Here is an 18,806-nt window from a genome sequence, read left to right as displayed (position 1 = left end):
GGCATCTGGTCAGCAGGGCCAGCTGGGGGGCCCCTGGCAGCCCACACTACAAGCACAAAAGGGAAGGTCAACTGGGCGCCAGTGGCTCACGCCTGTAATCCCACTACTCAGGAGGCTGAGATCTGAGGATCAAAGTTCAAAGCCAGCCCGGGCAAGAAAGACTGTGAGACTCTTATCTCCAATAAACCACCAGAAAACAGGAAGTGGTGCTGTGGCTCAAATGGTGGAGCGCTTTCCTTGAGCTGAAGAGCTGAGGGACAGAGCCCAGGCCCAGAGTTCAAGCCCCATGACCGACAAAAAAAAGAAGTAAAGCTTAGAGCAACCTCAGCACATGAAGCAAGTGAAGACCAGAGCACCAGGGAGGGACACGGGACACGGAAACTGGACATGGGACAGGGGACAGATGGGAGACACCGAGACACAACACCCAGGTCCTGGTTCTAACGCTTCTCTCCAGGGAGTGGTGGGGCTTCCTGGAGCAATGGTAAGGTCCAGGGCCAGACTAGCACAGGAGCCCAGATGACTGCAAACAGCCAGAAAAGGAGAAGGGGGTCAAAATGATGTGTGATCCGTTGACACCAGAGTGTAAGATAAACTCCAGCACAGATGAAATAAACGGCTGCACAAACAAACTGGGGGCGGCAGGGATGGGGGTGATCCACAGGGGGTGATCTGCAGGAGAGACAGAGCAACAGAGCTAATCTCAGCCTCAGCTGGACCCTCAGGTGGACGCAGCATTGGAGGAGACACTGGCAGGGCCTGCAAGTGTGTCAATGCAGAGGTGATCAGTGATGCACTTCACTGTCCACGGATTCAGTGTTTCCCTCACGTGTGCACGCGCGCGCGCACACACACACACACACACACACACGGGTAGGCTGCACCTAAGCACTGGTTTCTACACAAAGCATGGAGGGACCCTCAGCAGTCCCTGAGCGATGGTCACCCTCGTGACCCCCAGTCCCCAGCTCACACCTCATGACGCCCTGACATGCAGGCCAGGGGTGGTGACGGTCAGGGCCTGCCAGCCAGTGCTGCACAGGGGGACAGACGCTGGGCAGGAAGGCAGGGGCAGAGCCTGCATGGCTCCTGGAGGGTCTGCCGGGGATGTGGGGGTAGAAGGAGAGCTGGGGGTGATCGGGGGCTCCTCCAGGGGGAGGAGGTTTGAGCAGAGCAATGGGGAGGGACAGAGTGGGGGCAGGGAGAGGAGGCTACGTCCCAGGGATGTGGAGGGGTGAAGGGGGTCAGGGAATGCACCCCTGCATGCTGGAGAAGAGACATGGTGAGCAGGGCCCCTGAGGTGTCCTAAAAACCCTGGAAGAGCCCGATGGCCCCGGTGACGAGTGACCCATGGCAAGAACCCTGACAGAGATCGTCCGAGGTCACCTAGGACCCAGGAGGGACAGCGCGGTTCCACAGGTCCGGCCGCTCTAGGGCTTGGCTCTGTGGCTCTGGGCAAGTGACTTGGCATCTCTGAACCTCCACAGACCAAAGAGTTCTGCTAAGGACGCTCTGGGCCTGACAGAGCAGGAGGAAGAGTAACCAGGCCAAGAAAGAGCACAGGGAAGGAAGGCGCAGGCTTTGGGGCCCAGAGGACCAGAGGCCCGGGGCCAGTGCCAGCCAAGAAAGCCAGGGCTCCACGTGGGCGGAGGTGCTCAGGCTCCACGTGGGTGGGGCAAAGCTCCTCACCAGTGCCCAATGCTCCGCCTTTTGCCAGTCACAGGATGCTCAGGAAGCTGGCGTGCCAGGGGCTGGACCTGGCAGACCCCAGCCAGCCCTGCCATGTGCTCCAGGCCGTCCCTGCCCGGCGGCCAGGCTGGCGCCTCTGCGGGCGAGCACAGGTGACCTCCGCACGTCCCAGACCTCCGCGCGCAGGAAGCCGAGCGTGAAATGAGCTTCACCACCGCAAGGCCGGCACACAGACACAGAGAAATTAAAGTGACAGGCCCGGTCCCCGGGGAGCGGGTGACCTCCCACCTAGAGGCAATTACAGCAGCGGGGGAGGGGAGACGCTGAGCGGTGAGGGGGGGCTGGTGGCGCCCGCCGCAGGCCCCGCCAGGTCGATCTTGCCGCGCTTGTCACCGCGTGTCACGGCTGCCACCTGCCACGTGCACAGCAAGTGCATCTGTCTCCCCCACTGTGATGTCAGGCCCGGTCCCCCGCCGCCCCTCCAGGCCCAGCCAGGGCTGGCACAGAGAAGGAAGGAGGGGAGGGGAGAGGGGAAGGGGGGAGAGGGCAGGGGAGGGGAGATAACCTGCTCTACCTCGGCACACACACACACACACACACACACACACGGGACCAAAGTGCAGCTTTCCCGCCTAAGTCTCAGAGCTCAGCACACGACCCAGGCACGCCGGGGCAGCCAGAGTGGCCTGTGTCACCCCTGTCTCCCAACCAGGAAACCGAGGCAGGAGGAGCCAGTGGCCAGCCATGCAGACATGCTGCTTGTCAGAGGAGCCCGGAGCCCCACGCCCCAGGTCGCAGAGGGACGGACTGACATCCACAGCGCCAGCGCCGCCTCCAAGCTCCTGCGAGGCTGTCACCCGAGGCCCCTGGGTCCCTCCCGTCACCCTGCCCAGGGTCACAGGGGCTTAAAGCGGATGCATGACGCCCACCAGCTGACTCAGGAATGATCACACGAAACTCAGAAAGGGGAAGGGTGCTCTTGGTGCAAAGTGGAGAAAACCCAGCAAGAGTCTGCTGACAACATGTGCACAACGGTCCTGGCTGACAAGAGACGCACTGCATGCGTGTGCACAACAACGGTCCCGGCTGACAAGAGAGAGACGCACTGCATGCGTGTGCACAACGGTCCCGGCTGACAAGAGACGCACTGCATGTGTGCGCACAACGGTCCCGGCTGACAAGAGACGCACTGCATGCGTGTGCACAACAACGGCCACGGCTGACAAGAGACGCGCTGCATGCGTGTGCACAACTGTCACAGCTGACAAGAGATGCACTGCATGCGTGTGCACAACGGTCCCGGCTGACAAGAGACGCACTGCATGCGTGTGCACAACGGTCCCGGCTGACAAGAGACGCACTGCATGCGTGTGCACAACAACGGCCACGGCTGACAAGAGACGCGCTGCATGCGTGTGCACAACTGTCACAGCCGACAAGAGACGCACTGCATGTGTGCACACAATGGTCCCGGCTGACAAGAGACACACTGCATGTGTGTGCACAACGGCCACGGCTGACAAGAGACGCGCTGCATGCGTGTGCGCACAACGGTCCCGGCTGACAAGAGACGCACTGCATGTGTGCGCACAATGGTCCCGGCTGACAAGAGACGCACTGCATGCGTGTGCACAATGGTCCCGGCTGACAAGAGACGCACTGCATGTGTGCACACAATGGTCCCGGCTGACAAGAGACGCACTGCATGTGTGCGCACAACGGTCCCGGCTGACAAGAGACGCGCTGCATGCGTGTGCACAACTGTCACAGCTGACAAGAGACGCACTGCATGCGTGTGCACAACGGTCCCGGCTGACAAGAGACGCACTGCATGCGTGTGCACAACGGTCCCGGCTGACAAGAGAGAGACGCACTGCATGTGTGCGCACAACGGTCCCGGCTGACAAGAGACGCGCTGCATGTGTGTGCACAACGGTCCCGGCTGACAAGAGACACACTGCATGCGTGTGCACAACTGTCACAGCTGACAAGAGACGCGCTGCATGCGTGTGCACAACGGTCCCGGCTGACAAGAGACGCGCTGCATGTGTGTGCACAAGGGTCCCGGCTGACAAGAGGCACACTGCATGCGTGTGCACAACGGTCCCGGCTGACAAGAGACGCGCTGCATGCGTGTGCACAACGGTCCCGGCTGACAAGAGACGCGCTGCATGCGTGTGCACAACAACGGCCACAGCTGACAAGAGACGCGCTGCATGCGTGTGCACAACGGTCCCGGCTGACAAGAGAGAGACGCACTGCATGTGTGCGCACAACGGTCCCGGCTGACAAAAGACGCACTGCATGTGTGCACACAATGGTCCCGGCTGACAAGAGAGAGACGCACTGCATGTGTGCACACAATGGTCCCGGCTGACAAGAGAGAGACGCACTGCATGTGTGCGCACAATGGTCCCGGCTGACAAGAGACACACTGCATGCGTGTGCACAACTGTCACAGCTGACAAGAGACGCACTGCATGTATGCGCACAACGGTCCCGGCTGACAAGAGACACACTGCATGCGTGTGCACAACGGTCCCGGCTGACAAGAGACGCGCTGCATGCGTGTGCACAACGGTCCCGGCTGACAAGAGACACACTGCATGCGTGTGCACAACGGTCCCGGCTGACAAGAGACGCGCTGCATGCGTGTGCACAACAACGGCCACGGCTGACAAGAGACGCGCTGCATGCGTGTGCATAACGGTCCTGGCAAGCCTCCTGTGCACTCATGTGGGCTGATATAAAGAATCCACTTGAAAAAAAAACCCACTTGCCGCGCACCGATGGCTCACGCCTGTCATGCTAGCTACTCAGGAGGCTGAGATCTGAGGATCATGGTTCAAAGCCAGCCCGGGCAGGACAGTCCGTGGGACTCTTATCTCCAATAAACCCCCAGAAAACCGGAAGTGGCGCTGGGGCTCAAGCGGTAGCCCGCTTGCCTTGAGCTGAAGAGCGCAGGGACAGCGTCAAGGCTCAGAGTTTAAGACCCATGACCGACAAACGACAAAAAAAAAAAACCCACCATTCACAGACACATTGGCCATGCGGCTGACCGCCCGCCGGAAGTTCCAAGGGCTCGCTGTGCTCTAGACGCTGTGAGGGTGCTCCTGCCCTCCCCAGGGCTGCCCCCCGAGACCCCCCCAGGGCTGCCCCCTGGCCCCCCCAGGGCTGCCCCCCGAGACCCCCCAGGGCTGCCCCCCGGCCCCCCAGGGCTGCCCCCCAGCCCCCCCAGGGCTGCCCCCCGAGACTCCCCCAGGGCTGCCCCCCGAGACCCCCCAGGGCTGCCCCCCGGCCCCCCAGGGCTGCCCTCCGAGACCCCCCCAGGGCTGCCCCCAGACCCCCAGGGCTGCCCCCCGGCCCCCCAGGGCTGCCCCCCGGCCCCCCAGGGCTGCCCTGCTAACGCACTCAGCAAACACAGCCCCTTCTTCAGTTGTGAAAAGCCCCAATGTGAGCCCAGGCTGTGGGGACCCCCAGTTTCTATCTCAGGCCTCAAGCGGAGACGGGGGTGCCGGGTGCACCACCACTCCCAGCCTCAGCGGCTCCCACGGAGCGCGGGGCTCATGCTCTTCTACCGAGAGGAAGATGGAGCTGCGTTTTCTCTCGGGACCCAGTGCACCATGACTGAGTGGATGGACGGATGGATGAATGGACGGATGCCAGGCAGCTCTGATTTCCTGGGGAAGCCCCTGCCCCGAGGGCAGCGTGGCTAGGCCCTTCACTCTTACCCAGCACCCCTGCAGGCCCTGGCGGCAGGACGGGACCCAGTGCACCCTCATGGGGGACTCAGGGCCTCTCCCACACGCCTGCGCCCCCAGCCAGTGAGGTAGCACCTCCCAGCGGCCCGGGAGCCATAGGAGCAGCCACGGCTGACCGCAGCGGCCATGCGGCCCTCCAGACCCCAACCCCAGAGTAGACCCCGCCCGAGATTCCCACACCAGCGGCTGGGACCCCCAGAAGTGTGCAGGTGGGTGCTCAGCACCGCGCCTGCCCTGTGCTCCACCCGGCGGAGCTTGGAGGCCTGCCGTGAACAGTCCCCTCCCAGGAGCCCCCAGGAGAGCGGACTCTAGTTCACACATCCCAAGAAGCCAGCGCCCACCCGGCAACTGCCCCCAACACAGCCAGCGTCCCCGCCACACCAGCTGTGCGGCACACAGGGGGCTCTCTCCCCTCCTTGCCTCTAGATAGAAAAGCCCACCACTGGGACCCACCCTGCCAGCCCCAGAGCCGCCACCCACCCCACACTGGTTGTGACGCCCCCTCAGCCGGCCAGGACCACGCGTGTGCCCACTGGCCTTGCCCCTTGCCGGCGCGGGCCTCAGCTGAGCACCGCACCCCACGCCAGCCCCCGGCTGAGCTCCCCACCCCACGCCAGCCCCCAGCTGAGCTCCCCACCCCACGCCAGCCCCCGGCTGAGCTCCCCACCCCACGCCAGCCCCCGGCTGAGCTCCCCACCCCACGCCAGCCCCCGGCTGAGCACCCACCCCACGCCAGCCCCCGGCTGAGCACCGCACCCCATGCCAGCCCCCGGCTGAGCACCCACCCCACGCCAGCCCCCGGCTGAGCACCGCACCCCACGCCAGCCCCCGGCTGAGCACCGCACCCCACACTGGCCCCGGCTGAGCACCGCACCCCACGCCAGCCCCCGGCTGAGCACCCACCCCACGCCAGCCCCCGGCTGAGCACCACACCCCACGCCAGCCCCCGGCTGAGCACCCACCCCACACTGGCCCCGGGAGCGAGCCCACGGCCCGGGTCCCAGGAGCGGCTGGCACTCACATTTTGATGTTCTCATGGTACTGCCGCGTGTCAGAGGGCTGGTTGTACAAGGGCTGCAAAGAGAGAGAGGCAGGTCAACACTGAGGCTGGGGCCCTGGAGAGGGGAACAGGGGCTCTGTGCCTGCACCCCAGAAACCCCAGTCCTGGAGCCGTCACGGGCCCAGCGACTGGCCGCAGGGAACAGGGCCACGGGCAGGCGCTGGGCTGGGAAGGCCGGGACTTGCTCTTCTGGCCCGGGTGGCCGCTCTGTGGGGTGCAGTGGTGCCAGTCTGTGGGGGTCACAGCCCAGGAAAAGCCTGGGCTCCTCCGCCACTCCACACAGGGGCCCTCATGCTTCTTGGGTGCCATGGAAACCTGCTGCCCCGCACTGGCCACCTTTCAGGTCCATGGGTGAAGAGGGTCACGGGGCTACTGTGCACCCGTGCCACACCCGGTGGGAACCCAAGCCAGGTCCACACGTGCCTGTAGCTGGCCGCAGGGTGGAGGCTGAGCTCACCACCCAGTGCCTCCTGCCCGCACGCAGCACTGCAGCAGAGGATGATGGCAAAGCCTGGGTTCGAACTCTGGCTCTGCCACTCTGGCTGGCGACCGGGCTGTGACCAGGTGCGGCCACCGTGTGAGCTGTGCAGACTCCCCAGCTCCCACACACCGACTAGCTGAGCAAAAGCAGAGGCGTGGGAAAGCGGGTCTGTGGGAGGCGGGCAGAGACGGCTTGGGGTACAGGCCCACAGACCCAGCCACGGCCTTGCCGGGACCCCCCAGCTGACCACAGGGTGGTGAGCTGCCACATGAAGCGGTGATGCTGCCTGCTGAGGAAAGCAGCTCACAAATACCAACACCGCCCGACTCACCCGTGCTCGCCCACAGCGAGCACGGGAGGACCGCAGAGAGGTGGTCAGTGGGCAAGGGTCTGCGCTGCCGGCGTCTGGCCGGCTCCCTCCCTGTCCACCCACGGGCCCCAGGAGACGGGAGGAGCTCACGCGGAGCGGACGCCACCAGGTCCTGGGCCTCGGGCCCCGCGGTGCACTTCGGGCACGGCCAGACCCAACCCATCCTGACAAACTGCCAGGGGGGCCAAGCAGCGGCAGGGAGGAACCCACGCCAGCCCGAGGGGCTTGGCAGCCCTCATTTGGTCTTAGGACAATGGCTGGTGGGAGCTGGAAAGAGCCAAGACTCAGGTGTGGGTGACGCAGGGAGGAAAGGCCACAGCACCCGCCCCTCGTGCACCAGAGCGCCGAGTGCGGCGGCCCCGCCGTGAGGATGTCAGAGGCAGGAGCGAGGGGACCCCGCGGAGCAGACGGGATGGGGCGCGCTGGACCCCCAGACAAGGCCCCGTGGCCATCCTGGAGGAGGGACGGGGGGGGGGGGCCATAGGCGCGCCCAGGCCTCAAGCCGCCGAGGAAGGCGGCCCTCAGGCTCCGGACACCCCACACCTCTGCGCTGAGCCCAACCTGGTGGCCATGGCAGTTTTAAAGTAAAGGCCTCCTCACCAAAGCCCAGAAGAGCGAGGAAGCCCCTGGCAGGCAGGGCAGGGTGACTGAGAGACCCGAACCCGGGCCTCTCTGCAAAGAGGGGGTGCAGCATGTGGATGCAGAGCAGAGACGGCAGAAACAAGGTGCTGGTCTGATCAAGGAGACCAGGAAGGCGGGGGGCGGGGGGAGGCATGGCTCCAAGACAGCTTTGGGGTTACCCCGGAGACAGGTGCCCGGGGGACTTGGCTGGCAACAGCCGGTGTCAGTGGGGCCTCTGCCCTGGGCGACACCAAGCGCTCAAAATAACACTCCGAGCAGGAAGGAAGCAGACGAGGAGCAGCAGGAGGGAGGCCGCACCTGCTGGCCCCAGCCTACCTCCCCGCCCCCCCGCCCCACACAGGGCACACGCGGGGCCCAGGGCACCAAGGGGGTGGCAGAGTCCCATAGCCTGGCGGTCCTCCCTCAGCCGCGAGCCCCTCCCTCCCGGAGGTCCCCAGCCATGGGGGCCCCGACTCCTCTCCATGCCGAGGCCCTGGACTCCCAGCTGGTCCCCGTTCCAGCCACGGAGGACAGCCAAGACCAAAGCAGTGCCACAAACTCACACGCCCACCTCACCTTTACTGTGTGGCTCTGAGCAACACACTGCCCTCTGTGCCGCCACACAGGAGAGCCGAGGCTGTATTCCCGCTGCAGGCCACCGAGCCGACAGCCCTGCAGGGGCCTCTGCCCACGACCCCAGCAGGACACCCCCCCGCCCCCCGCCAAAAAAGCCTGCAGCTCTGCTGTGCTGTGCTGTAGCCTGGAAGCATGGCTCACCAGACAAGCCTGTGTGCCCCTGCCACACCCTGAGCCACGGCCCAGCGGCCCGGGTGAGCCCCGAGACCACACGCAGAGGGGCCACAGAGGCCGTGAGCCTGAGAGTGGCTTCTGGCGTATCCCATCTGGCAAAAAAGAGAAACCAAGGCCAGGCACCACCGGTGCCGTGGAAGACGATGCCACCACGCTGGGAGGTGGCCGGAGCGTGGGGAGGCAGCAGAGGGGTCCACACCGGTCCCTGCCACTGCCTGGAGGAGGAGACACCCGTCCACAGAGCACGCTCACGCCGGCCCCCAACAACCAAGCTCACCAGCAGATGGAAAAGCCAAACAGGGCCTCGGATCACAGACCCTGACACCCGAGAGGAGGGGCGGGGAAGGAGCGGAGGAAGAGAGGAAGAAGAGCAGAGGAGGAGAGGAGGAGAGGAGGAAGAGCGGAGGAGGAGGGGAGGAGGAGAGGAGGAGGAGCGGAGGAGGAGAGGAGGAGGAGGGGAGGAGGAGAGGAGGAGGAGAGGAGGAGGAGCGGAGGAGGAGAGGAGGAGGAAGAGAGGAGGAGAGGAGGAGGAGAGGAGGAGGAGGAGGAGTGGAGGAGAGAAGGAGGAGCAGAGGAGGAGAGGAGGCGGAGCGGAGGAGGAGAGGAGGAGGAGCGGAGGAGGAGGAGGAGTGGAGGAGAGAAGGAGGAGCAGAGGAGGAGAGGAGGCGGAGCGGAGGAGGAGAGGAGGAGGAGAGGAGGAGGAGAGGAAGAGAGGAGGAGAGGAGGAGAGGAGGAGAGGAGGAGAGGAGGAGGAAGAGAGGAGGAGAGGAGGAGGAGCAGAGGAGGAGAGGAAGAGAGGAGGAGAGGAGAGGAGAGGAGGAGAGGAAGAGAGGAGGAGAGGAGAGAAGGAGAGGAGGAGAGGAAGAGAGGAGGAGAGGAGGAGGAGGAGAGGAGGAGGAGAGAGGAGGAGGAAGAGAGGAGGAGAGGAGGAGGAGCAGAGGAGGAGAGGAGGAGAGAAGGAGGAGTGGAGGAGGAGCAGAGGAGAGGAGGAGGAAGAGAGGAGGAGCGGAGGAGGAGAGGAGGAGAGGAGGAGCGGAGGAGGAGAGGAGGAGAGGAGGAGAGGAGGAGAGGAGGAGGAGAGGAGGAGGAGGAGGAGGAGGAGAGGAGGAGCGGTGCAGGCCGGGCCGGTGCTGGGGAGGTGGGCGGGGGTCAGAGTCCAGGCCGCAGAGCCAGGGCAACGAGGCCCTGCCTCAAAACCAAGTTCAGAGACGCGAGCCAGGCTGGGCTCGGGGTACGGAGCTGTGGGGCGGGCGCGAGGCCCTGGTGCTGAAAAACCAAGAGACAACGTGCCAACTCCGCACCAAGGCCTCGTCCACAGGACCAGCCGCAGGACCAGCCAGGGGCCCAGCCGGGGACCAGCCGCAGGACCAGCCAGGGGCCCAGCCGCAGGACCAGCCGCAGGACCAGCCAGGGGCCCAGCCGCAGGACCAGCCGCAGGACCAGCCAGGGGACCAGCCGGGGACCAGCCGCAGGACCAGCCGCAGGACCAGCCAGGGGACCAGCCGCAGGACCAGCCAGGGGACCAGCCGGGGACCAGCCGCAGGACCAGCCAGGGGACCAGCCGGGGACCAGCCGCAGGACCAGCCAGGGGACCAGCCGGGGACCAGCCGCAGGACCAGCCAGGGGCCCAGCCGCAGGACCAGCCAGGGGCCCAGCCGGGGACCAGCCGCAGGACCAGCCAGGGGACCAGCCGGGGACCAGCCGCAGGACCAGCCGCGGGACCAGCCAGGGGACCAGCCGGGGACCAGCCGCAGGACCAGCCAGGGGCCCAGCCGCAGGACCAGCCAGGGGCCCAGCCGGGGACCAGCCGCAGGACCAGCCAGGGGACCAGCCGGGGACCAGCCGCAGGACCAGCCAGGGGACCAGCCGGGGACCAGTAGGGGGGCAGCTGGGGGACCAGCCACGGGACCGGCCGGGGGACCAGCCGCGGGACCAGCCGCGGGACCAGCCATGGGCCTGCTCTGAGCCCAGGGCCCCGCGCAGATGGTTGCCGGGCTCCTGTCAGGCCGGGCGGGGTGCAGCCAGGCGGAGGTCCAGGCCGTGGCTTATACTGAAGGCATGCCACCCCCACCCCACCCCAACAATGGGTGTGGGGACGCTCTGTCTGCCTGTCCACCCCGGCTGCCCGCACACCCGTCCTCCGCTCTGGGAACCCTGACAGCTGTCTGGGGGCTCTGGTGCCCGCCGCCGCCCGGAGCCCTCTGTACCCCTGCGTGACAGAAACAAGTGCCACGGCCCACACCGCCCGCCACAGCCACCATGCTCAGTGCCACCCTGTGACCCAGCGGGACACATGCTCCAACTCCCGTCTTATAATGAAGCACAGAGAGGCCGAGAGCCTGCTCGGCATCACACAGCCACAAAGCGCAGCCCGAGGAGCAGAACCTGGATCGCTGGCCAAGAGCATGGGCAGGAAGAGGGGACAAGGCTCCGGATCTGCAGCCCGGTGCCGGCCCTGCGGTACCGCCGCCAGGGCTACCCCGCTATCTGCAGTTCTCTTATTTTATCAGGACACTGTGTTTCCTGCTCTCCCTCAAAGCTGCTGCCCAGGCCTGCGGGCAGCACGCAACTTCCTCCTCCCTGCCCCCACCAGCCCCCCCAGTCCCCACCGCGCCCGGCTCCGCTCACCAGCTCCACCTGGGGCCCCAGGCCTTCCAAGATCCGATGGGCAGCCTCGGCCTTCTTCTGCAGCGTGGCCAGCGGAGGAGAGGGAGGAGAAGTGAGAGGTTAGAAGTGGCGGCGGGCAGGACACGGCCCCGGGCCGCTCCGCGCCTCCCCCTGCCCGGGCCCCAGGGCCCCCGCAGCCCCCACCCAGCCACAGGGCACTGCGCCGTGCCCGCTGTCTCTGCCAGGCCGGGAGGCTGCAGCGGCGAGGGCTCCAGCCGCCATGCCCCCCTTTTTTATTTTCCCAAAGTATATTGTTTATTTTGTAGGAGAGATTGAATTCCTACCAGACTTAAAATGACTCGGAATCACTACCATATGGCTGTAGCTATTAGGGCATTTCACTGATAAGACTTTGGTTGTTTACTTCTGACAATAAGCAATTACATTTGTAAATAAGATCAAATCATATTGGAAACACCACACACAGAAACCTGCGAGTCGCACTGGCCGTAAGCCCCTCACCTGAGAGGCAACGCGGCCCCGAGACTGCAGGGAACCCGAGCCACCGACCCGCCAGCACTCACACCACCCAGCACTCACGAAAACCGCACAGCAAAGCCCTGCTTCTGCCCTGGACTCCAGCTGAACCAGCCTCTCCTACGGACTTCTGACGAGGAACCCGCCATGCCCTTCCTAGGATCGCTGTGTCTCACCATCAGTGACCATTTGCAGAGTGCCAGACTCCCCGCCCCCACCGCCACAACCCGGGGCTGGTGAGGGAAGTGGGCACACGCTAATTCAACAGTCTAGGCATCTGCCTGGCTCCTGCCAGGCCTGGGACACCAAAGAGGCACCGAGCAGCTGGGGAGGGGCGGGCCTTCCCTGAGGCGTAGGGGGAGGACCGGGGATCAGGACCCTGTAGCTGGGCTGCCCAGTCTGAAGCCTGAGTCTCGGCAGCAGGGTCAGCACACACCCTCTCCCATGTGGGACCATGTGGTGTTTGGCGTGGGCTTGGTGGTCAGGCCGCACAAGTCTGCTGCTCCCCAGTGACCCCCAGCTCACAGCCAACCGTGTGAGACTCAGAGCCCGGGGTTGTACCCCGCCTCACCGGGCCCCCACACCGTGTGCCGGGTCTGAACTTGGACCCACAGCCTCAGCGGTCAGGGCCCACGGGGCAGGGACGCCAGCCGTGCCGGGCCACCCACGATCCCGGGACCTTCGTGAGCCAAACTGGGTGCGTACACAATGTGGAAGCCGACGTGGTTTACAGATGGGGAAACTGAGGCCCAAAGGCGGTGCTGCTAGGGGGCCTCCCACACTGCTCTGGGCGAAGCCCCGGGTCCCCCTCACGGCTGCTGGCTCTGGTTCTCCCACCACCCCAGCTGGCACCACAGAGCGATCTGTGGCTCACATGTGCACCCGTGTGCCCCGTGCATGGGGAGGGGAGCCTCACAAACGACCCGGGACCCGCGCACACACGTAAATGTGCACACGCACGTAACACAATCACCAACAGCCCCTCACAATCATGCCAAAACACAGCCACATACACCGTACAAGAGCTATGTGCACACAGCCAACCCGTGAGCATGCACACGTACGCGCACACGCACACACACGCACACACACACACACAAGCGGACCAACACACACAGCTCTCCTCTGCTCCTCTGGGAGAGGCCACAGCGTCTCTATGGATGGCCCTGCAGCCCAGCTCCTGTGCCTCACCAGAGGGCCCCGGGTCGCTGCCACAGGGGAGGGGTCCCAGCCTGGGAGTCACAGCAAGGACCCACAGGCACACCGCACCGCCTGTGCCAGGGCTGCGGGAGGCGGGGGAGGGGGGACATGGGGGGGAGGGGAGGGATGAACCACTGCTTGGAAAGCCCCAACCGGGACTCGGCCCTACACGGCCGTCACCATCCGGCAAGACAGCACACGCCAGGCCCACGCCTGCTCCTGCGACCCCTCCTCCCCAGCCTGCTGCTCTGGCCGCCCCGTCCTGCCCACCTGCTCCCCCCCACACCGCCATCTGCGCACACCTGCCGCTGCCCGCACCACAGGCAGTGCCCGCAGCGCAGAGCTGAGACCTGCTGCAAATGGGAAATGAGCCCACGCCCACAGCCAGCAGCGGGCACTGCCAGCTCGGCAGGTGGCTCTGCCCCGCGGGAGGCTGCCCGTCCCGGCCGGCCAGCTCGGCTTTCTCAGCTTTCACAGACCGACCCTGCCTCCACCTCCCGGAGAAGGAAGGAGGATTAGAATTTAATCCCCCAACCCAAACTGCCTGCGGCCCTGGCTCCAGCTCAGCCCCTCGGACCCCAGCCCCACCCCTCCGAAGGCGCTGCAGGGGGACCTGGCCACTCAGCAGCACCTGCTCAACAAACACTCCCTGAGCACCTACGCCCCGCCCCCAAGGAGCTGCCACCCAGAAAGCCAGATGGGGAGGAGCGGAGATGCCAGGCAGGGCAGGTGTGGGAGGGCTCCCGTGGCCCTCAGGGACAGCCTCAGACCCAGGGCGGGCTGGGCTCGGGCAGAGGCCAGACCCTCACAGCCGCCGCTGGGGGCATCTGCACCTGTTCTCCCACCCAAAATTGGTGGAGGGGGAGAGATGCTACCCCTCCTGCCCAGACCCTTGGCTCACTTGCTGTGCAATCTCAGGCAGGTTCCTCCCTGCCTTCTCTGAGCTTGGGATAGAAGATATCCCAGTGGAATGAGAGGAACATGGACGGGAGCCCAGGGCAGGGTGAAGACCGCGCACCAGTGGGTGAGCTGGTAGGCAGACGCGGCACACGCCGCCCCTGGCATCAAGGAGCACAGGCACAGGAGGTCAACAGTACGGTGGGTCAGAGCCAGGTAGTGGTGGGGACAGGATCTGAACCCAGAACAGCCCGGCAGAGGCTGGGGGGGGGGGGGGGGACCTGGCCTCTCCTGAGGCAGTGTGACCTGGGCACCCGTGCCCAGGCCTCCTGCATTCCACTGCTGCTTCTGGAGGAACAGGCATAGCCGCTCCCAGCTACAGTATCTGGCAGGACCCGTCCTCGGCTCCCAGGGCAGCACCCGTGCCCACCCAGCCAGGGAAGGCATCCTGAGGGCACAGCGGGGGCACAGGTGAACCCCATCTGCCACCGGGACACCGCCCCGCTCTGGCCTCAGTTTCCCCTACCTAGGACGTGGAGGGTGAGCAAGGCTCCGCCCCCTGGCCTGGGTGCACCTGGCCGCTGCCTCGCAGCCTCGGTCCAGCCCTTGGGGCGCCCCTCACGGGGACCCCACCCCGCGTCCTGCCGCAGGACCCGCTCCTTTCACCAAAGGCCAGCAAAGGCTGCAGGGCCGAAGAGTCGGGACCACCGACCCCAGCCGTGGGACTGACCGCACAGAAGCTGAAGCCCAGCCAAGGTAAGAGCCACGCGGCCACACCTGCCCCACTAGGACAGCGGGGACCCGCCACCGAACACGACCTGTGGCCTGTCAGCTCCACACGGGCCCAGGCTCACGCCCCCCTCCAGCCCCAGGGCCCACCCAGGCCGGGCTCCTGCGGGGTGCGTACCCGGTTCTCGTCGTAGATGATCTGCACCAGGCTGCGGTGCTTGGACTCGATGGGCGGCGGCGACACGGGCCTCTCGGGCTCGGGCGGCTTGGCGGCCTCCTCCTCCAGCTGTTGCTGCGGGAAGGGAAGGACACAGCGTGAGGCCACCACCGCCACCCCAGGAAGTCAGGCCGCTCGCCACTTCCTGTGAGTCACGCTGGGGACTCCGCACCCACCCTGGCCCCAGCCCCTCCGGCCACAGATCCAACCTTCTGGGGTTCAGATCCCACCTGAGGACAAGCAGCTGGGATTAGGTGCCCCAACCACCCAGCCCAGCTTTTCCACCCAGGGCTGTGCCACTCTGACGCTACTGGGCTTCTCTGCGCCTTGCTTCCCTCGTGTGGAAACAAAGGGGATGAAAACCCCTAGCCTGGTAAAGGCGGAGCGAGCAACGGTGTCAGCCCCTAGCCTGGTAAAGGCTAGGGAGCAACGGTGTCAGCCCCTAGCCTGGTAAAGGCTAGGGAGCAACGGTGTCAGACCCTAGCCTGGTAAAGGCTAGGGAGCAACGGTGTCAGCCCCTAGCCTGGTAAAGGCGGAGCGAGCAATAGTGTCAGAGCACTGAACGGAGCACGGGAGTCACCACCACCATCCTGGCCACCGCTGCCATCATCACCATCACCACCCCCGCCAACGGCCCTGCATCATCACCATCACCACCCCCGCCAACGGCCCTGCATCTTCACCCTGGACCCCCTTCTCCTACACCTCTGGACGGACCCCCCCCCCATGCTCCGGTCTGCTTTATACCAAAGAGGAAAGCCCAAACCAGAGAGCTCAAGACACTGGCTCTAAGCTACAAAGGAGGCTGTGCCAGGCCTGGCGCCTGCCAGGGCTTCATGAGTGAGATGCATGTGCGGCCTGCTCGCCGCGACCCAAAGGGCTCAGCAATGAAGCCCAAGAAAGGCATACAGGCCAGGGGGTGGGTGCTGGGGTGTTCTCCCTCTGACAGGACCTGCCCCAGGCCCCAGAGAAAATCCTGAGCGGAGACCACACGGAGACCCAGCTGCAGAGGGTCCAGGCCCTGTCCCGTGGGCCGGGACCCAACAGCCCACGCTCCTCCTGTAACCACGCCATCAACCCTCGCGCGTCTTCCTGTAACTACAGGATCAGCGGCGACCGCTGCCTTTTTATCTTGGGCTCCTGCCTCTCCTCACGGTCCTGTGAGGTGGAGGAGGACCTCATTTGTGTGCGCGTGTGCATGTGTGTCTGTGTGTGCATGCACACATGCACGGGTGCCCGTGTGCCAGTCTTGGGGTTTGAACTCAAGGCCTGGGTACTTTTGCTGTTTTATTTTCTCTGATTTTTTATAGTTATTATAAAGCTGATGTCCAGTCCCTGAGCTTTTTTGATCAAGACTGGTACTCTACCACTTTAGCCACAACTACACTTCTGACTTTTTGGGAGTCAATTTTTCCTTCCGCTTGGAACCCCAATCCACGGGTCTCAGCCTCCTGTGTGGCTATGATTACAGTAGGCGTGAGTACCAGCACTGGCTTTGTGCACATTTCTTTTCTTCTTGTGGTCGGTCATGGGGCCTTAACTGGCCTGGGGGCTATCCCTCAGCTCTTCAGCTCAAGGCTAGTGCTCTACCACCTGAGCCACTTCCAGCTTTTTCTGCTTATGTGGTGCTGAGGAATCGAACCCAGGGCCTCATGCAGGCAAGGCAAGCCACCTTCCCAGTCCCATGCTCCTTTCTCAGACCAGGAAGCCAGGGCTCTGACCCGATGACCGCCTATCCTGTCCTCCAGAACCTGGCCTCATCCTGACCCAGACCCCACCTCCAGCCAGCACACACTCGCCGCCCCCGCCCCAGCACATCACACGCATACACACGTGTGCACACGGCCCGCCTGCACTGCACCTGCTTCTTCCTCAGCTTAGAGATCTGCTGCTCCACCATGGTGATCTCCCGGTCCACACGGTCCATGCTCTGAATCAGTTCCTCCTTGGACAGCCTGGGGGGCGCTGGCTCCAGGTCAGGGTCAGTGTGCGGGGGGCTAGGCGGGGACACGGGCTCCAACTTGCCGGCCAGGCCGCGGTCCTGGGGTGGGGAGAAGGCCACGGTGAGCCCTGGTGTCCAGCACCAAAGAACTGGGGGCCAGAGTCTGAGAACAGCTCTGGGACCCCAGCCCAGCCCCGTAGAACACTCACACACTGGCTCTGCAGGAAATGCACGTGGCTCGACCTCCAGGACCCCAGGGACCCACGGGGTCCCTCAAGGGCTGTTAGAAATCTCCAGGACCTAGGGACTCTTGGGAGCCCCTGGGAACAGATGCAGCACCTGGGGGAGGCCCCTTAGCTCTTTCCTTACTGGCGATTTTCCAGGAGAAAGCCTCACAAGCACAGGCCCCTCACTGGGCTTGGCAGCCTCCTCAGTTTACCCAACAGGGCGGGGTAGGCACCAGGGCCGTGGGGGATGCTCATGGAAAAGCAGCCCAGTCCTCACCCGCGCAGCCCTGGGTTCTAATCCCAGCCCGCTCAGTACTCCGCCCCCGGCCCGGGGCTTCCTGCCCATGCAGCAGGAGCGCCGGGGATGCCCCGGGGTCTTGGCCGGCATGGTGAGTGCGGGGAGCCGGCAGGCGCCCAGCAGCCTGGAGCGGACAGTCCTCCCCGGATGTGTGCTGGAAAAGCTGGCGCCCCGCTGCGCCCAGGCCCAGGCCTGCGGTGCCTGAGGGCGCGGGCCCCGCCTGCCGCCCCACACGGCCACCCCCAGGACACAGCCACAGCCCGGCTGTGGCGCCCCCGCCACCTCACCATCCCCCCCTCTGCCCGCAAGGCCGCCCCCGGGGGCACCTTGTCCTCCCCAGACCGCTGCGGGGACTGGCCGCCCCACGGCTCCTCAAACACCGAGTCCCTACCCCACACCCCCAGGGGGCGGCGAGGGGACCACAAGCATGAACGTGCCTGGCCACGGCTCTCCCTTGGCTCCCACGGCCTTCCCTGGTGAGGGCCAATATAGTTGTTCTTGCCACACGGCCACAGGCCGTCCACTGACAGGACCCGGTCCTGACAGCTAAAGCCACCGGGCCATAGACTGCTCAGCTCTGTGCACAGCGCCTGCCACCAAACCACCACCAAATGGCCATCACCAAATCACATCTCCTGGCCACCCTGCGAGCACACATTCAAGGTAGTCTGCATAGCGTGCAAAATCAAAGACCAGGAGTCCGGCGTCGATGGCTCACGCCTGTCATCCTAGCTACACAGGGGGATGAGATCTGAAGATCCAGGTTCAAACCCAGCCAGGGCAGGAAAGTCCAGGAGACTCTGATCTCCAATGAACCACTAGAAAACGGGAAGTGGGGCTGCAGCTCAAGTGGTAGAGCGCTTGCCTTGAGCCGAAGAGCTCAAGCGCCCAGGCCCAGAGTTGAAACCCCATGACCAACCAAAAAAAAAAAAAAAAAATCAAAGACTGGGGGGCTAGGGACACCTCTGGGGTTCTCCCAGCTCTGGGCCTCGATGGCAGGCCGGGACAGACAGAGCATGGAGGCTGAGACTGCCACCCTGGACCCTGGAGAGACGGCTCAACCATCAGCAAACCCTGGCCTTGGGTCTGTGCTGGGAGCCGGCTCCACGCCTGTGCCAGGCTGCCCGTCTGCTCTGCCAGCGGGACACCCAGAGCGCTTCCCCTGGCAGTTCCCAGGTCCTGAAGAAAGTTCGCTGGACCCCCAGGGAGCCGTCTCCTGCCCAGCCTGAAGCCCCAGGCAGGACAGCCACGAAAAGGAACGTTTTCATAGGGAAAATGGGCGCGGCGGGAGTGGAGCCTTCGCCTGACTCTTGGCTCCGCTTCTGGCCGAAATCCACACACAGCAGACCCAAAATCCACC

At 64.9% G+C, this 18,806-nt stretch overlaps 1 protein-coding gene across 3 annotated transcripts in view; it reads right to left on the bottom strand.

The window, feature by feature from the left end:
• Ncor2 (nuclear receptor corepressor 2) overlaps positions 1-18,806 on the bottom strand; it is a 99,611-nt gene that overhangs the window by 52,411 nt on the left and 28,394 nt on the right. For all 3 annotated transcript variants that reach the window (XM_042668992.1, XM_042668993.1, XM_042668994.1), the window contains exons 5-8: positions 16,841-17,020; positions 14,941-15,054; positions 11,421-11,477; positions 6,472-6,524 (exon numbers count right to left, since the gene is read on the bottom strand). In XM_042668992.1, coding sequence (XP_042524926.1) covers positions 6,472-6,524; positions 11,421-11,477; positions 14,941-15,054; positions 16,841-17,020 — 404 coding nt within the window. The remainder of the gene's footprint in view (positions 1-6,471; positions 6,525-11,420; positions 11,478-14,940; positions 15,055-16,840; positions 17,021-18,806) is intronic.

This window comes from Dipodomys spectabilis, unplaced genomic scaffold (genome assembly GCF_019054845.1).
Source record: "Dipodomys spectabilis isolate Male_0828 unplaced genomic scaffold, ASM1905484v1 ptg000480l, whole genome shotgun sequence".
Classification (NCBI taxonomy): domain Eukaryota; kingdom Metazoa; phylum Chordata; class Mammalia; order Rodentia; family Heteromyidae; genus Dipodomys; species Dipodomys spectabilis.
Note: the sequence above shows the minus strand (reverse complement) of the source record. Positions and strands in the feature narration are given on the sequence as shown.